Raw genomic sequence first — 20,031 nt, forward strand, 5'->3', positions numbered from 1 at the left:
TGCTGTACAGAACTCGTCAGGGAGTTAACCCACGCTGGCTCCTGAGAAACCGGGAGCGGGGAAATAGGGAGACTGTGGGGCACCACCAATTGTCGTGGGAAACCCTGCATGGGTGACGACACCACTGACTGCTGGGATAAACCCATCGGTGTAAACGCGGGCTGCGGAGCTAACTGGCCCACTAAGGCTGTAAGCGCCTGAGCGAAACAAGCCCAGGGCGGCTCCTGTACCGGTGCTGTAACCGTAAGAGGCCGCGCCATGGACAAACACTGCCGGCAAAGGCCCTCCGCGCTACCCTCCCCCTCCGCTAACGGTACTTTACACGTAGTACACTGTAGCCGGAGGGGAAAATCACTTTCGGACATGGCACCACGTATGTGACCTCTCTCACCAATTATAACTTAAATAGGCGAGAGACCACCCTGCAGCACCGCACCGCAAGGGCTTAGCAGAAAGAACAGGGACAGTAATAAAGCTGACAGTTTAGAGAAAAGTTACAGGCAGCAGCGCTAGCACAGTCACATACAATGCAAAGAAAATCAATTCCTGCACTAACAGCGCTGATCACTCAACTACGCAGACACAGGGCCTGGTAGGACACAGCGCTGCATACACAGACCTGACCACAGCGGAGGAGAGGTATGCGGGGGGACCCAGACCACGATGCTTCCGTCCAGCGCTTCCAGCAGCGTTCACCATGCGTTCTGGAGAAGATGGCCGCCGAGGAGCAGAGAGGAGGCTGGCCTGGGGGAGGAGCGCTGCCACAGGACCTGTCGGCAGCATGCAGAGAGGGCTGTGTGCAGCGGGGGAGGCGCCGGCTGTGAGACAGGGAAGGCGCGCTCCCCTGGCATGCATTTAAACCCCTGGGACGCCGCAGCGCTACCGCTCTGCTGCGGTCCGCTGTCCCAGGGGGTAGTGGAAAGCGCAGGTTGGTCGCCTGGCTCCACGCTGCAGCCAGTCCCCAGGGAGCCCCCTGCCTGGGGACTTAGGACCATGTGACCAGCGGGGACCCACCGCGGGACCCCGCTGCTTACCTTTGTCCCCCTTGGATCCGGCCATGGTCCGGAACATCTGGGGTCACCGCTAGCTGTGACCCCAGATGCTCACCAGCATCCCCGGATCGGTACCGGCGTTCTGGTACCGGCGGGGGTGTAGGGAAGACAGCATGGACGTCAGGACTGACTGTCCATGCTGTACATCCAGATGTGCAGCCACAGCTGCACTGAAGAAAGCTTCAGGGGCTCTTCTAGCCCCCACTCCGACAGGTGCACCCGACGCCGGCCGGGCACCAAACTAAACTGGGGTGCCTTGGCTCGGGGGCGGGGTATAGGAGGGGGACCCTAGTGCATCCTGGGAGGCTGAAAAGCTTAACTCTATGGTGCCCAGCGACTGACGTCACACCTATACCCCAAGGTATCCTGTGGATACCCTATGGACCCTGAAGTAGAAAGAACCTAGATTCTATATGTTCTGATAGGAAATCTACATGGGGCCAGTGCTGGAGAGACTTATTTTGCGGAGATAGCTCAGTTCCATCTGCGACAAGTCATTATGGAGTACCGGAATTTATACTGAGCAGGGTTCCTGTACAGAGACAGAATGTGTAGTTATCCCCATGAAAGAAGGGATATACCTGTAGTCTCCATAAACCCAGTTAGGGTTTTAACAGGTTTTCCAGATTATTATGAAATATTCATACAAAGAATTAGAATAATATCAGACAAAATAAATATACACACACACACACACACACACACACACACACATACATATGTAAAGATAGTTGTATGAGAAGTCAGTCTCTTTGAAAGGAAGAGATAGTGCCACGGAGTAAGTTTACTGACAAACTCCTGCGCCAGGAGATCAGCATGCTTATATATCACTTAGAATACTGTATTCTTATGGTGCGTACACACTGGGCGATTAAAGTGGACGACTGAATGATATAGTTATCGTTCAGACATCCACTTTATCGTCCATTTTTAACATCAAAATGACGAACGATAACGAGCGTTCCCGCGGGTCATTCGTTATTATCGTTCATCAAGTGAACATGCAGGCCAACCTGACGATGTCGTCAGGTTGCTGCATGTTGGGGAATGGGGGAGAGAGCCCGGCGCTGAACTATATCATTAATGATATCGTTCAGCGGGTGTGCTCAATGTCATGAACGACCTTGAGCACACCCTGCCGGAGACGCACTATGCTCCCTGAGCGATATCGTCTAGTGTGTATGCTCCTTTAGTGTCTTATAAGTACCGGGCACTGACCAAGTGCACCACAGAAGGGGCACGTCAGTTATAAACTGACGGGGACAGTACCACAGTTGATATAGTCCAGGGTCGCGATGCGATAGCCCAAGACCCAAGAGTTGTGAGCCAGAATGCCCCCTTGTATAACTGCCTAAGCTGAACCGAGACACGTAGTGTCCCAGGAACAACTATGCAAGTACATCTCATTGTATACATGTTCGGACATACATGGCGGCCACAGGATATGCATAGGGTCACTTACTTGAAGCAGAGTTTTTAGTAATGTCTTAGTTCTCAGACTGACTCCCAAACTAACCAGATCTGACCCTGCTAACTGCCAAGTACAGATGAGAATGGCCAGATACAAGGTAATGTGACCGTAGGCCCTGGAGATTGGCCTCCAGGTCTACAGAAGTAACAGCAGTGACTATAGGCTACATATCATTTTCTATGAGGATGGGAAATTGGCAAAATACAGAGACCCTGATAGGGGTGTGATAAAACCTGAGTATTTGTTATTCCGTAGTCCTATCACAGCCCCTCAAGGAGGGATAAACAGCCACAGACAGCCAAAAACACAGGAAGGGGTCTAAAATATTCTCCCCTGGGAGTAGCGCTCACACTTGAAAAAAGGTGAACCCTATATGGGGTATTTAATGTGGTAGTTGAAGTTTCGGGGACGTATCCCCTTCCTCAGGCAACAATACAGTGTGTAGTGGCATAAACAAACTACACTTGTATACCCCATGAGGAAGGATTGCAGGCAGCGAGAGATCTGATAATGGGCAACATGCAATATATTGGTCCTGATGTGGATATTTTTCTTAAGCTTTTGGAATTTACATTGAAGCATAATTTCTTGTTATTTAACGGTAAATTTTACAGACTTATGACTGGATGTGCCATGGGCCTGGCAGTAGCCCCTTCATTTGCTAATAGTTTAATGTGGAAGATTGAAAAGGGGTTGTTTTTTGAGGATCCCACCATTATTCTTTATTTTCATTATATATTGACGATCTTCTAATTTGGATATTGATAAATCAACGGAGATTGTGTTTAAACAAAATACTTCTGAGATCCCTGTCAAATTAACCTCGGTAGACGATTCCATGCAAATTTGTTTTTTTAGACATCTTAATCAAAATTAAATAATGGTGTTATCAGTACCTACTTATACTCCAAACCCACGGACCGCAATATGCTGTTACACTTTAACAGCTTCCATCCAGGGTCTACTGTGAGGGGTTTACCCTACTCACAATTTCTAAGGGTGTGTAGGAGTAACAGTGACTAAAATGAGACTATTAACCATTTGGATATTATGATGAAAAAATTCCTAGAAAAAGGTTATCCTTTGAAAGATTTACAAAAAGCTAGAGATAAAGCGTTAATGGTTGATAGAGAGGAGTTACTAGCTACCAAAGAGACCAGGAGGTCCTAAAAAAAAAAAAAAAAAACTGGGGTTAATGAATATGAGTAAACACACTAAGAAAAAGGCTAAAAATGCATGGCATATCATCACCTCTGATTCTGGACTTAAATTACAGGATACCCACCTGTTGCCAAGTTATACCAGAGGCAGAAATATTAAGGATCTGGTTGTAAAAACGGACCTTACGAATTTTTCAAAAGTTAGGCCGACTTCTTAAGCCGCAAAAATGGCTGTTTTTAAATGCCTCTGCTGTACTACCTGTACATATTTAAGCATTGGTGACACCATTCTATATCCATACTCTGGTAGGAGATTTCAGATAAAATGGCCTTTGACATGCAACACAAGTTTTGTAGTTTACATAATCTTCTGCCCTTGCGGCTTATATTACGTCGGGAAGACGGAAAGCCAATTTAAGATCAGGAAGGCACACCACCGATCAGCAATTAGAGTGGCATTACAGTCTGGCACAAGTGAACAGCCGGTGACCAGGCACTTTGCCTTATTCCAACACAGCATCGCCACTCAAATATAAAATTATAGATCATGTGCCAGTGTCTATACGGGGTGGTGATAGAGCTAGAAAATTGATCTAGCTTGAAATAGTGATGGATTTTTCGCTTATATTCATTAGCCCCCCCGTGGTTTGAACGATGCATGAGGTCTCAATTTTTTATGAGTGATACCCTAGGGGTGGGAGACAGGTATTTTTCTATGTAGTGTGGTAGGGATCTAATTATGTTATTCTAGGCAAATTTTTGAGGAGGGCTGATCCTTTTGAGGTTATTTTGATTTAACCAATAGATGGCGATGTTAGGTAAGGTATATGCAGTATGCTGCATAAATTGTCAGTCTTTTCTATACAACATTAGTCTCCGGGGGAGCATCCATTAAATATATATAGCTCATCATTGTTTTACACTGTATAATTTTTTTTTTCCATCTGTAAAGTATAGTCAATTTTTTTTTTTTTTTCACTTGTTCACTTTATACGTTTTTTTGTATACTTCTCAGGATGCAATAATTGGAGATGACACATTGATCATTTTAATATTTTTAGCATGTTTGATGCTTGTATTTTTAGGTTTTATTGCACTATATCCATGGACGTCCCGGGGAGGATCTTTATGACGTCACTTCCGATGCAACGAGATTGCCACGACCGGAAGTGGCTGTACTGTACGGACGGCCAGCCTCGGAGGGATAGGGGTAAGTGTTTTGCAACACTATTTATTACTTAGTTTGTTTATGCCACTACACAGTATTATTGTCCTGAGGAAGGGGATACGTCCCCGAAACGTCGACCACCACATTAAATACAGCATACGCGGTTCACCTTTTTTCAAGTCTCAGTGCCGCCTCGTGTTTGTATACTAGATTGGGGTTTTTGCTTGCCCAGAGGAGGGCACCAGAGCAAGCTGCATTGATTTTGGTACTGGGTGCCAGGGTTGTATCACTGATATAGATGGATATATAGATAGATATACACACAAACATTTAAAACCCTATAACAGTGAGGCACTAATGTTATCCGTGCTTACAGTATGACCTAATGCCAGCTAAAAGGCTGGAAAACGCTGCTATGTAGCACTGTTAACTGAGCACACAGCTGGAATCGCGTGGAATATAGTACCGCTACCTTGGGGGAGCGATCTCACACAGTGTAAAAGCCGGCGCTGGTGCTCTCTTACAAGCACTGGCGCGGCTCTGTGCATAAGCCGGCGCTTCTCTCATACAAGCAGAGGCGTGGCAACTAACAGCCGCCGTTAAGCCCTTCCTCCAACCCCTTATGCAGTGCAAGACAAAATGCCTGAGGCTGTAAAAATGGCGGGGCTGCGCATGTAGACTCTCCACGCTATGGGAGTAGCGGGACGCAGCAGACTCCCTCTCTGAGCATAGAGGGGGGAGGTTCAGGCATCCTATGTGAGATATGCTGATCACACTGCCCAGCAATTATCTCACCAACCCTGCTAGCAGAGGTAGTGATTAAACTTACAGGTTGCTGCGGCCGGGATGCTGGGCGGACAGGGCGGCGAGGACACAAGCCGGTGTCGGCTGTGACGGGTCCTCGCAGGGTTCGATGACGCCATTGTGGTCCCCCTCTTCAGGGTCACCAGACACAAGCTGTAATAGCTGTGGCAGTACCCTTCCTGGTGGCTGCCCTGTAGCAGGCAGACTGTCACAGCAAGCAGTCTGCGTGTCCTCGTGCTTGTTTAATAAAAATAAACAAACATATGAAAAAGCTGGAGACAGCCTGATGTGCTACCGGCTCTCTCGGGCACATGATCTAAACTGGGGCTGATGGGGCATAGAGAGGGGAGGAGCCAGACACTTCTATATTATTTAAAGTGCCAGGCTCTACTCTACCACCATCTATACCCCACTGTCTTGAGCTCCAGTGTCCAGTGGATAAAGGAGAAAAATGTTTTAATGCTAGCTAGGAGAGGGGGGTGGGGGGTATATTTACACAATAAGGGGAAGGTGGGAGGCTGTCTTAACATCTGTAGCGGGGGTGTATTAGTGTGTGTGTGTATTCATATTATCTGTTTCTATATGTGGGTCACTGATGGTCTCTGCATTACTTGGGCATCACTGATGTTCTCTGCATTATATGATGGACACTGTGATGCTCTCGTAATATATGGAAGTCATTGCGAAGCTCTATGTATAGTACAGCAGGGACTGCAATGCTCTGCGATGGGCGAGGTGGTGTAGTATAGGCAGCAACACTTAGCCATTGAATTTTGAGACAGTTGAGCCTGCATGCTCCTTTGAAAAGTGTAGATACCCCAGAATCACAAAAAAAAAAAAAAAAAAATGCAGTAGACGCTGGCTCCATAATGTAACGGGACTAAAAATGGGTTTTTCCCTCACCGTCAATACTTTTCAGACTTTACAATGTTGACAGCTGTATCTAAGCTAGCCCAGGATGACTAGAACTACAGCTTCTAATCTCTATGCCTTCTGGAGACTGGACGTAAAAATGACTTACTTGGTTTTAAACTATAACCAGAATACCAGTTTTGGCATCATTTTTAATTTGGCTCTGGACCTGTGCAGTTTTATTTTACTTATGTCAGTGGTTCCCAAACAGGGAGCACTGTCAACCACCACATAACTGAACCTAAGGGTGACACATAAGCACAATTTACATTACATTTTTGCTGAATTTCTCAAAAAGAAACTTTAGGCCCAGGGGTGCCAGGGGAAAAATTCTGATACTATAGGGCGCCGTGATTCATAATAGTTTACGAATCACTGACTTATGCTCTTCTGGTAGCCAGCCATACCCCTTCAATTTTGTACGGCCTAACTTCAGAAGGGTGCCTACCATTGCATTCCGACACTGGCTACGTCTATAAAGTTACTTATTTTTGATTGGTTGTTATAAAAGAGAGCTGCTTTGGGACCTTCGATCCAGAGTTTTTCATTCTGTCTACAATATCATATCTATAGTTTGCATTAGCTTTGGTGTCTATTAGCATATTCAGTGTCCGTTATGCGTTATTGTAGGATTGTGACTTCTCTATTGCCGTTTTGCCTTTAGCCACTTTAAACTATTGCAGTTTATATGCTCTTGATTTTAAATAATGTCTGTAATAGCCAGTTACCCAGAGTTATAAATCAGCACTGTTCCCAAAGTATCAGCTGCCTGTATCATGAACATGTAACAGCTACATGTTATTCTTCTACTATAGGTATCAGTGTTCCCCACACCTCCTAGATTGTAAACTCATTTGGGAAGGACATGTTTTTCTATAATTTCTTGCTGCTTAATATGCTGGTACTGAATAGAGAGGTTTTGTTTCATTCACATTGTTTTTGGTTTTTTTAAGATTTAAGTCATTGAGAACTTTTCAAAGACCTTTTCTTGTTGTATGCGTATTTTATTTTATTTACATATTGTACACAAATAGGAACATAAAGTACTACGTTTGAGCAATTTTCTGTGATAAGGTGTTTAAGATAGTAGAAAAAGAGCCCATTGAAATGCAGGGTATGACGACAACAGGACCTATTCAATGAATATAAAAGCCAGAGACTGTATAAAACACGAAAAAACATGACTGACTATATTAAAGTTACATACGTTGTGCTGATTATAGAAGACGTTTTAATAAGACACTGTAAATTCAGGAAATACATACTGTACCTCACTGCGTGTTACAATAATCCTGATCAGGGAGGAATCATCTGTGCCAGCTCCCTTCATGGACTTGTAAACTCTCTCCGCAAAAAATGCTGGACGGTTTAGTGCACACTGCACTGTAAAGAGTCAAAGATTACACACAACAGAATTAGCCAATTTGCAGACAACTTGAATGATGATTTTCAGGATATGATGACAGTATTAGCCAGATTATAACTTGCAGCATGTCAAGAATAAATACTCTAAAAGCAGTTATTTTAATTTTCTGCATGAAAGGTATAGGCAATAAAGTCTATAGTTCAGCACAAAATAGGTCATCTAAACTAAATGACCCCCAAACGTGCCTTTAAATTGTGAATAATCACTGTAAAATCTTCCCCTACATTCTTTGCATAGTGCCTCAATCCCAGCTCTCAGAGCTTAGAACAGAGCTAACTCATGTAATACCAGGTGATCTCCTGCAGCATGCACACTGTAAGATGCCTTCACATACTTAGTGTTTGCATTAGGTGAACAATCCCATTAACAGTGTACAGACTGTAGATCATATGACGCAGTTAGCCCAGTGTAGCACCTCTATGCGGAGCCTGACAGAGTAAGGTATAGACTGAACTACACATCCGTCACTAAATCTTCATGAGCTAGCTGTCCAGGAAATCGACAGATATGAAAGAAACCGTACAATTGTGTAACATACCTGGCATGTACATATTTTAATATGTACATGCCAGGTAGCCCACTTTTATTCTTGTTTCTAAAACAGTTAGTAACTCTCCTTCATGGAAAGGAGTAAGCTTAAGCCAAAATATATATTTCACCACATGTTCTTATTGCCTGCACGTGTTCACATCACATTTTCATTTTGTTGTGAATGTCCCAGCTACCTGAGGCAGCCGGAGAATACAAGTTTCTCCGGCTGCCTCAGGGGTTAAAAAGGGTTTTTGCTCCCCTCTCTCAAAAGCTACTAAGCATGAAAACACCCACTGCTTTGAAATAAATATTAAATAGACTGTGCCAAATCCAGAATTCAGTTTAGTGCCCTTGCTGAATCACGTTTAAGGATCCATATTGTACCAGGGACACCAGGAAGACATATCAATAAATGGTATGGCGCACCCGTCTGTTCAACAGAAGATGTAGAAGGGGGGAGGACAGCAGCAAAACAATGAAGCCACTTACACAGGGAAGAGTACTGGAAATATACATATAGGTAAACTGCTTAGATTTTGTAAAAAAAACTATTTCTAGTCCCTAGATAAGCATCCCCATAGCATTTATACTTGTACCTCAATACTTCATGCTGGCAATAGCTGTTTTGGGATTATGCAGTTTTAAACTTGCACCAATGTCTAGTATTTAGGCGATGGCGGCCACTTAACCTTCCTCTGTTTTTCACAAAGTACAGAGACAAGTGGGAGTCTAATAATTCCCCCCAAAAATCCAATTTTATTTCGCAATTTAAAAACCAGAGGAGTAAGGGGGTGTTAGCCAAGATTCCAAAATGGAATGAATACTTTTTACAGCCACTTTAAGAATTTTAAACAGTCTGCGGGCTCCTAACATTACGTTAAATTAATTTACTTACATACGGCCTTTAATCCATCTTCTATATACCCAGAGAATTCTCTGCCAATTGTACTAAGCAGGTCCCGCTTTGAGATCTAAAAGATAACATAAAAACCAAGAACAAGTTAGCGCAAGTACAGGAATAGTCACATAAACAACAAGTATAAAGAGGTATCAGGAGGGGGCTGCAAGTGTACTTGTAGAGTTCCCGCTAGGCTGTTTCAGCAGGGCGCCGCACCCTGCTCTTTCTCTAAAGAGCAGAAAGCACCGTCAGCTCTCCCGCAGGCCAGAGTGTCCCACGGGTGGGGAAAACAGCAGTGAAGCGGTCACCGCCGGTGAGTGGATATCGGGCGCATGCACCAGACATACATTTAAATTGACTGCAGCGCTTGGGGGCTGTCCGGCATGTCCGTTAGTGCCAGGTACGCCCCCAAGAGTGACGAAGAGGGGACGCATCATAAAGACATGCCCCTTTTCATTGGCCACACCCTTTTTGGGCGCACGTGCCCCGAAGGCGGGTGCAGAAGTGCCCTTTCTGTAGGTCCAGCACCCTGCCTGGTGCCAGGCCTAGAGTGAACATTATACTTCTAGTGGGCCCAGTTGTGTTTCCTAACAGAAGAGCGTTAGGGATCAAAGAGGTGCTTGAATCGAATAACATTTGATTCCAATAACAAAGACCATAGATCCAGCTTCATGTGTTTCTTGGAACATACAGTTTTACTGTACCATTTTAAAAAATTGTAGGGATTTATTTTGGTGCCTTCTTTAAACTTTATGAAATATACATGGAAACATAAGCAAACATAGGGAAAATGTATTACTTTACTATTACAGGAACATTGAAAAACAAATACACATTTTTCTTTAGTCTTCTGTTGATGTGTGTAAAATGCCAATATTACTCATAACAAAAATAGACTGCAAAATCTAGATCAGATCTGTCCAAAGGGTACCCATGATCAGGACGTGGCAAAGAAAGTAGTGTGTGTGGCCTACAGCCACTCCTGGGTGAAGGTTGTGTTTTTTTTTACATTATTATACAGGAAATACTGTTCTCCCCACTAGATGCACAGCCAAGTTAATAGGCAGCACTGATCTAAGCAATGAACTGGTATCCTAACATGTTCTGAAGTCAGTCTCATCTTCCATAAACAAATCACTTACCCTGGAATATGCCTCAGCTACAGCCTTCAACTGTGGGAAGCTTCTACTAGCCAGGACCAGATTGAAGGAGGACTCGTCTGTTCCTAGCTTTCCTTCACCAGCTTGATAGAGTCGTTGAGCATCTTGCTCTGCTTGTTGCATGTTCACATTGAGATTCTCATCACGGTTTCCCTGGGTAAAGACAAGAAGGCTTTTTACTTTTGGAAAAGAACTATTAGCTGACATTTCTTGAACCTGGTAAATAATAGTCACATGCAGTAAGGAAGTTTAATCAGGATACTTGGCTGCATAAATTCTATAATGCTAAATAAATAAATGTAGTGTTAACAGTTATGACTGTATTTTAAGGATTTTTACCAAGATTCAGCCTAACAGATGTGTATCTAGACTTGGGGTTATATTCGTTAACAGTGGTTTGTCAAAGTCACCAATCATACGCAGCTTTGACCAATAGTTTTAAAACTGTAATCAATGCAAAAAATCAGGCTGGTTCAGCATGGATTCCTGTTGGCATTTTAAAACTAGCAATCAAAGCTGCCGAACTCTGACACACTGCCAGTTAGTAAATATACACCTTCCTATGCGTTTCAGGTCTCATCCAAACCAAGTAAAACAGCAGCATTTTGTCTCTGTTGCAATTTGCCTTATCCACCACAAAGTCACCATTAAATGCAAAATCCGTACACAAATTATGAGTAGGCCTCAACCATTACAGCTGCATTCAACATGCTGTAAACACGAGATGTAGTTATAATACCAGAGTGCGGCATCCCGGCTGACGAAATCCCAGGGCCGCAATGCCACTACCCTTCTAGAAGACCTGCGCCAGAATACCAACAGGAGGTGACATCCTGATGCCAGATTCCCCATAGCCGGGATGCTGAATATAAGTATAGCGGGGCTGGTTAGGACGTGCAGGGGAAGGGGGGGTATTAGGTTTAGGTGTCACGGGGTCGGGAGATAGGGGGTATCCTGAGCATTGGGATGCTGCTGTCAGTATATTAGACAGCAGGCATCCCAACTGCCAGGATTTCGTACCCATTCCGTAGACATACTGCAAGGGTGGTAAAGGGCTATTGTTTTACTATCTGTATGTACTGTAAAGGTGCAAAACAAAAAGCTGCTTGATAAGTAGCGGGCGTCTCTCTGGGGTTGGCCTAGAAATTTAAAGTAGCAATAATAAGTGTAAAATACACCATACTGTGGCACATACTAATATTGCCACTTTCAATTTCCAGGTCAAACCTGCCAAGAAGCAGCAGCTTGCGAAAACTACTGCTTTGTAAATCTAGCCCCAAAGTTTTCACTTCTCAAAACCGAAATATAAAATTAAAGACTTTACAGATTAGGCCACTCACTTGCCTATGAAAATTAGGAGTTCGAATTGGACCAAATATTGAAACTTTTCCAACCTATGCATTTGTTGAAAGCCAAACATGTACAATTGACAATGAAGTTCTTAATAATAATAAAAAAATAAAAATAAAAATCACATTAGCATGTATTCCTTGCACTGAACAAAAAGGAAAATGAGTACAAATTCCATGTCAGACTTTGCTTACCGCTCAGAAACGGTTAGTTGTCGTCTTTATAACAAACATGAGAACTGCTCAGCTTACCTGGCACATAGACACAAGAAGCCTCTCGAAGTGACCAGAAGTGTCAGATCGGATGTCCTTCTCAATGTCTCGCCCAAATTCTGACTTGTAAAGTGCAACAATGCTCTTAATCTCACTGTTTGTCCTTGTGCACAGGATCTCAATAAGCACTCGTTCTTGTGTTCCTGCCCCCTACAAAAAAAAGGGATACAGATTAAAGGGCCTAATATATATATGGACACCATGTACTGTAATATTCCTGCTCACATCATCTTCTGTATCTTTGAGCTGGCATGTAATATTCCACACCCAAGTATTTTATTTGATCATTGATGCACGTTTTTCCCAATTCTTGTTATAGCAAATTCATTTATACATTGTCACTTTAGATGCCTCGTATCATTATCTGACTTTGGTCAGCTGTGGGGAGTCAATGAGTTAGGATGCGGTCAATATCCCAACCACTGGGATTCCAGCGTTCAGAATGCAGACTCCAGAATCCCGAAATGTTGGAGGGAGGATTAGTGGTTAGAGGTAGGCACTAAAAGAGAAGGGTTAGGGTTTAGGCACTAGGGAGGGAGGGAGGGTTACAGTTGAGAGGGGAAGGGTCAGTATTCTAACCCTGTCGGGATACCGGAGTCGAGATTCTGACCACCGAGATCCTAAACGCCGGGCATCCCGTACCCAACCACTCACATTAGGAGTTGCCATTTTTCAGAATGCACCTTCACCTGTAAAAAGTTGGACATGTCACTACATATAGCCCATAAATCACCAGGAACATTAGGGATGCAGGTTTGCAAAACGATCAAATGAATGGCAAAGAGCTTCAGGAGTAAATTCACAGTGCAATTGGACGTGGCGATCAATACTTAATATAGGAGATAAGTATTGGCATAGAGTCGGCTACAATTAAAAACATGTAAAAGAAGAAGTACTGGATAGATATCCTAAGTAATATATTGTTAACATGTGTACGTTAGCTAAGGTCTGTATAGCACGGACGTAGATGGCCTCTACAGGTCCAGATTATAATGCCTGGCTGTCCTTGTTTCATATCACTGTTGAACATGAGAAATATGTATTTATAGGTCATAAAGCCGAGACTCAAATTATGCACGAGCGCCATCTCAGAACTGATTTATACTGCGCAACTTACGCTGGCCCCTGGGATATTGTAGTATGTTATTCTAATGGAAGTTTTATGCTAATTGGAATAATATTTCTAATGGGGGAAGAGGTGGATCCACTGAGGTTTTTTTTTGAGCATGTATAACCTCTGTAGATTCTTTATATCTGTATAGTGGTGTTTGTATTTATTATAGGTGTATTCATTTATTTTATTTTTCCTTTGGTGGCATATGCCATTATATTGTTATGGTATTAATAAGTTTATGGAATATATTCTATTTTGGAAGAAGGAATTGATTTAATAATGTAGACCGATGTAGAGCTATATCTTACTCTATTATTATTAGCAGTTTTTTTTCTATGAATGTATTATTTGAACAATTCTATAATTTGTATTGATATGTTTTGATGTTTATTAGGTTTAATTTTTATTATTTGTATTCCAATACAATAATTTTTCTACAGAGTACCCAAAGTAATGCACCATGGCATATCTGCATGTATTTTATCACTATATTTTATTTTGGTCAGGATTTATATATTGCATTTTTCTTTTCTGTAAAATGTAAATTTTTAATAAAAAAAAATTACTCAATTAAAAAAAAAAATGTGTAAAGAATAAACTACACAAAATAAGTCAATATAATAAAATCATAATATTCATATAGCAGCATTTTCATGGAGAGACTATCATAACATGGGGCGACGCAGTTTATTGCATGCATTCCTTGGTGCCAGACTGACCTTGCCAATCTTCTCGGCATGCGCAAATCATAATTTTGTAACAGATTTTAAGCATTCCTCATACTTGTTGTGTACACATTGTTGTCTTTCATGGTGTTATTAGGCAGTTGATACATACATACTGATTGGCGCAATTCCCTGTTCTGCTGATGTTGGGGCTGAGGATATTCAACAAGTTGAAAAATCTCGATTCCCTAATCCGAAAATGGTCGGAATCGGGCAGTCAGGGCTTTTTAACTTGTTGATTTTCCCTGATCTGCCAAAAGGATTCAAGACTTATCGGGTTGGCAGAATGGGGAATTGCAGCTCAGGTGTATGGGGCCCTTAAATCTTCCCAAGGATTTGCTTGGTACTGTAATTTTTAATATTACCTTCATGGCATTATACAAACTCCAAGCATCATAATAGGTTGGTGGCATAAACAGTGCGATGATCAGTTCTTCAACATTCCCACTTAATTCAGACTTCAAATCTTTAATGATATCCTATAAACAAAACAAAAGAATCAGTCAAACACACTTAAAAACCATTTACCACTTCTATCAAGTCAACATACTGAAAAGGTCTGCAGTCCCTGCTCTCTAGGCAACTCACATTCAGAATGAAAGCATCAACTGATCAGTATAAAAAGTAGATTATATACAAGGTGGTCATGGCTTCAACTGTTTTCAGGAAGATCAGTTTGCAAATTTCTATTCTACATTATTGCTTTCAACATGCAAGCGTACGTAACAGCGAGTCATGTTCAAGAGTGCAGAGGTTTGAAAGTGTAACACTGCATTAAGCAATATTCTGAATAGCCATTGACTTTATGTCAGTTGCTGAACGCTCTTAAATTTTAGTTAATATTTGGAGAAATATAATATATATATATAAAGATTTTTCTATTTGTTGCGCTAGAACCAACCGTACCTTCAAAAGCAAGATCGGGTAAGATGGGTACACACTAGATAATATGTTGTCCAATCCCGTGAATTGGCGCAACGTGTCACGTACATCTAATGTGTACCCTTAATACGGCTGCAAGCCCGGCGGGGAATATCGCCAACGATGCCATGCAGCAGAATACAGCATGACCCGTAGCTCCCCCATCAGACGAGGCATCGGTAAGTGTATGCACTTGCCAGATCCCGTCGCTAGCGATGTCGTGCTGGGTACACATCATGTAAAGTGTACACAGGATTAGTAATCAAGGCCCCGTGCAAAACATCACCCTTTGTTCAGGTTATGAGGTTCCATACTAGGCATGTGTGTAACATTACACAATATGTACACAATGCGAAAGAGAACATTTTAAAACAGGAACAATTATGAAGGTTCCATATGCATAGACACAGGTCTTATTTTCAAGTACAGCTGTGTGAATCAAAGAAAATGGGATCAGAATGCACAATTGAACTGTAAACACTAAATAGAGGCTATGCGAGGCCATCTATTATTTTATAGAATGTACTTAAAAGGGGATGTCGCTATGATTAACTTCTCCTCTTGTCCTCATTGGAGGGTTAGATTAATCTCCCCCGATCATTACTACAGTTACCCAGTGCTATCACCAATATGCATCTACAGAAACTAATTACCTTTCCATAAGCAGTTTTGAATGCTGCCTTTATTTTTTGTCTCTGGTCATTAGAACGATTAGAAACCACATCAATGATTGTTTGTTCATCAGTTCCTGTAATTAGATTTATAAAAAAAAATGAATGAATAAGATTTCTGCTTCATGTGTACTAGTGACACATCCAGAAATGATAAAAGCAGACAAAGCACAAAATAAGAGATTCTGGAAAAGAAGAGCAAAAAAATATATTTCGTACCAAACCCCTTCATTGCCTTTCTGAGCTTTTCTGCATCCCCCAGCGCATCAAAGTTTGCGGCAGCTCTGATGGTGCCCTGAGTGGCTGTCATTGCTGCTGCATAAGGCTGTAAAATAAAATTACACAAGATGAAATAATAGTAGAAATGTACAGAATACAATGGTTTGCTTTGAAATTAATGTCCCCCCCTCCCCAATACATCTTTTAGGGTTTATAATGGCCATGATGAATTCCCAATTTATGAAATGGGAGGGGACATTACAGAAATACAAATCACAGAAACCAAAACAATCACAAGGGATATATTTAGTAAAGCTCAGTTTTAAATGGTGCAATAGTAATCAATCTGACTTGTTTTGCCTGTATTACTATTGCCCTTTTAAAGCAAACATTCAAAGTTGCTGAGTGTTGATAGCTTTGAACAAAAAATCGCCACATCTTTAGAAAATATATCCCCGAGTCCATACCACATGGTGAGCAATTTTACGCAGGACACACCGCATAATAAAGTGCCTCTATGCTACTCTTCAGCAATTCGTAACGTGTGGATGATTATTGTACAGCAATGGTTATAAACTTGTAGAATGCGAGCAATAGACTAGACATTGTGAAAGTAGCTCAGACCTAAATTTCCAGGAGTGGACAGACTGAATTAAGAAGACTAAAAGATCCATCCAATTTTGGCATCTGTTCACTTCACAGGAAACTCTGTAAAGTCCAGAGAAGACCAAATACCCCTTTTCCACTGAACAAATAACTTGTGTTATTGCCGCGCCTACCTGGGTCGACTTTTGGTGTAAAAGGGGCTTAAAATAATCCGTATCGAGTTACCTTGCTATCCGACCCTGGTAGCTGCCAAGGTTGAACCCAGGAAGGACCCAGGTAACGTTGCGGTGTGAACGGTGCAACCCAGGGTAACTTTAAAAGCCTCAGATTGGCTGTAGATGCAGAGGCTCGTCTCAAGGGGGGGTGGCATGCAGGGCAGACCCAGGTCCAGTGTAAGCGGGGAAACTGGCTCTGATACCAGCTGGAACAGTGCTCGAAAACCCAGGTCGGACCCAGCATTTTGGCAGAAATGGGGTTTACAGATGTGTCCTCATACATCTAGCCTCCTAGCGCGTTAAACAGCCCTTCTAATCGTGCCATGTCGTGGCGTGACTCGGTAGCTCCACGCGTCTTTGCGCAACTTTTTACACTTAAATGCGTCTTATTCACAGTGATGCAAATAGTTAGCAAAAGCAGCTCCTGCTGATTAAAATTATATGCAGCATGCCTATGTTCTCTGTGGATCTGCGGCGGTATCTACATGTGAAACGCTACATAACAGTATTACAGCAGCTGACACTAACGCAGCATTTCACATACAGATGTTACTGTCAGCACCTGTAATACTGTAGTAACGTAGCGTTTCACATGCAGATATCACCGCAGACGCACAGAGAACATATTCATGCTGCATATCATTTTAATCAGCAGAAGCTGCTTGTGCTAACTATTCACATCACTGTGTGAATAAGACGCATTTAAGGGTAAAAAGTTGCATTGAAGCAGCTCGGTACTACAGAGGCACACGGAGCTCCCGCGTTGTGTGGCGCGACTTGTAGTGCATGGAGGATAGATGTATGTGGACACATCTGTAGATGTCCAAAGGCAGACTCCCAGAAGAATATCAACTGCGTGAATTACTTTTGTCTTTAGGGGCAAAATAGATGATTGTTTTTATTTTTTTTTGCTTTAGTTTATATCAAACAATTTGGCAAACTATTCTAAACAGAGACATGCTTCTTGTAAAAGATCCCCAATAGATTGGGCAGGGTGCATGAGAGCTCTCCCGAAAGTTGTTTTCAGGGATTTCGGGACTCTGCACCGTTTCAACATCTTTGTGCTAGCGCAAGGCTGGGCATAATCGCAGAAGTCATGTAGCGAAGACATCCAACACCAACAACTATTGATGTGGAACTCAGGAGACAGTTTGGTTCGTTACAGAAATCTTTAATGAGATAAGCTGTTAGATGTTTCGCAGAGAAGAGCCTGCCTTCAACCATTATAAACAGTTTGACTGCTTATTAATAAATACTATAAAAGGCAGCATTAACCAAAATAATTTAAATTAATGATAAAAAATAAAAAATAGATGGCACCATCTATATTTAACTAGCTAATATTTCCACAAACCGCTCAGAAATTTTCTTATGACTGAATTCGGTCAAACGCAAACATTTCAAAATGTATCTATGATTTTAGATTTGAAAAAAAAAAAAAATTTTTTTTTTTTTTCAAGTCTAGAAATATAGATTTTTCTCAATGTATAGGGCAATCAATATGCATCGATGATCGGTGCAGACACCAGGTGTCGGGGCTCTGCTTGGGTTTCCCTGGCGGTAGCTCCTCCTGTCTGCAGCTGCCAGGTATTTATGCTGACTGGGGCCAGCGCTGGCTTCACTGACCCGGCGGCTGCCATCAGGGGAGCCGGGAGGTCCCAGAGTTTGGCAGCTGCTAAAAAATGATCTTCATGCAGCCACCCATTGAAGGTTTGGCTGGTCGCATCAGATGTGACCATGTCAGGGAAAGCCTAGCCTGGCATGGTCACATCTGATGAGACCATATCACACAAGTGGTTACACAAAAAAACAAAAAGAAAAAACAAAACAAAAAAAAAAGGCTGATTCTGAGTTGGGAGCAAACAAAAGCAAGTAACTTTGTTTGTGGAACAAACCATATTGCATTGCAAGGGGTATAAATATTTATTTTTGCATGCAGGGTAAATACTGACTGCTTTTGCATGTAGCCCACAACTGCTGGACAGCTTTATTTTTGTACTGTCATTTATATGTTCGTTGCATGTTTCTTTAGTGGTAGGAAAGGCTCAGCAACACCTGTATTTCCTTAGGAAATTAAAAGGATGTGGATTACCTAGGCCGTTGCTGGTAAATTTTTACCGTGGTATAATTGAGAACCTTTTAACTTATTCAATTACTGTTTGGTACGGGAACTCCACATGTTTGGAGCAGAGGGCCTGATTCAGAGCCGAACGCTCTGACCAGAGCGCTCGCTCTGAATCACGGCCCTCCTCCATGAAAAGAGCGTCCTCCTGGACGCTCGCATAGCTGTGGGTTACCACCCGCAGCTTATGCGAGCGTCCAAGATGATGGTCGCGATGGTCAAGACCATTGCGATCATCGGGCCTGCGACGGAGACCCTGCGGTAGAGTCTCGCTTCCGCAAGCCCTGGAGTGATTTTGGCTCTATCAGAGCCAAAATCACTCCCACTGACATCACTAGTGATGTCAGTGGGGCCGGCTTCAGACGGTAGGCGTTCCCATGGAAACGCCTCCGTCTGGCAGCCACGCCCACCAGAGGGGGCGTGCTGTCAATCAACATCAACAGCACGCCCCCTTTGGTGCGAGACCCGGAGCGACGGAGAGCCCGTAGCTATCCGGGTCTCGCGCATGCGCACGACGGAGCTCCCTCATTGGGGCAACATCAACCCGCTTGCGAGCGTCCTGCGCTCGCGAGCAGGTCTGAATGACCCCCAGAGATCGCTGACTAGAGTGATCAGGGCAGCTGAAAGAATTATTGGTCAGTCCTTACCTAGGCTAGAGGACATTTATGTTAAAAGGTGTGCTTCTAAAGCTTACAAGATGATTGTTGACCATAGCCATCCTTGTCACTCTCTATTCTCACTTTTGCCTTCTGGGAAGCGTTTTAGATGTCTCAAGTGCCGTACTAGTAGGATGCGGAATAGGTTTTTCCCTGCTGCCATAGTTAATTTAAATATTTTAAATGATGTTATGTAATTGCTGACTGAGTATCTTGCATTTTACTTTCACTGATGCATTTTATGTGAATGTGACAAATTAGATTTGATTGATTTTGATATTTCAGTTCGGACACGCTCCACTGGAATCTATGTTTCTGAACATTGTAAATCTGCCCCAAATGCAGTGCAACATGGTTACTTGCTTTCTTTGCTTCCAACTCAGAAAACAGCTCTTTTGCCAAGTATTGAATATGGGAGATTTTGGTCATACATACATGCAGCAATATAAAATGAAAGAAAGAACACACAACACAATGCACACACCCATGCAATCACCTTGCTCCAAAAGGACAAACTAGCATAGTGCAATTAGGAGCACAATGAAGGAGATATAAGGGAAAATTAGGGGCAGCAATAA

General features: G+C 42.7%; 1 protein-coding gene across 2 annotated transcripts in view; it reads right to left on the reverse strand.

The window, feature by feature from the left end:
- ANXA7 (annexin A7) overlaps nucleotides 1–20,031 on the reverse strand; it is a 71,283-nt gene that overhangs the window by 16,444 nt on the left and 34,808 nt on the right. For both annotated transcript variants that reach the window (XM_088475874.1, XM_088475865.1), the window contains 7 exons: nucleotides 15,855–15,960; nucleotides 15,618–15,712; nucleotides 14,409–14,522; nucleotides 12,184–12,354; nucleotides 10,565–10,735; nucleotides 9,420–9,495; nucleotides 7,838–7,950 (listed from right to left, as the gene is read on the reverse strand). In XM_088475874.1, coding sequence (XP_088332000.1) covers nucleotides 7,838–7,950; nucleotides 9,420–9,495; nucleotides 10,565–10,735; nucleotides 12,184–12,354; nucleotides 14,409–14,522; nucleotides 15,618–15,712; nucleotides 15,855–15,960 — 846 coding nt within the window. The remainder of the gene's footprint in view (nucleotides 1–7,837; nucleotides 7,951–9,419; nucleotides 9,496–10,564; nucleotides 10,736–12,183; nucleotides 12,355–14,408; nucleotides 14,523–15,617; nucleotides 15,713–15,854; nucleotides 15,961–20,031) is intronic.

Source organism: Taudactylus pleione, unplaced genomic scaffold (genome assembly GCF_031769625.1).
Source record: "Taudactylus pleione unplaced genomic scaffold, aTauple2 ptg000016l, whole genome shotgun sequence".
NCBI lineage: Eukaryota > Metazoa > Chordata > Amphibia > Anura > Myobatrachidae > Taudactylus > Taudactylus pleione.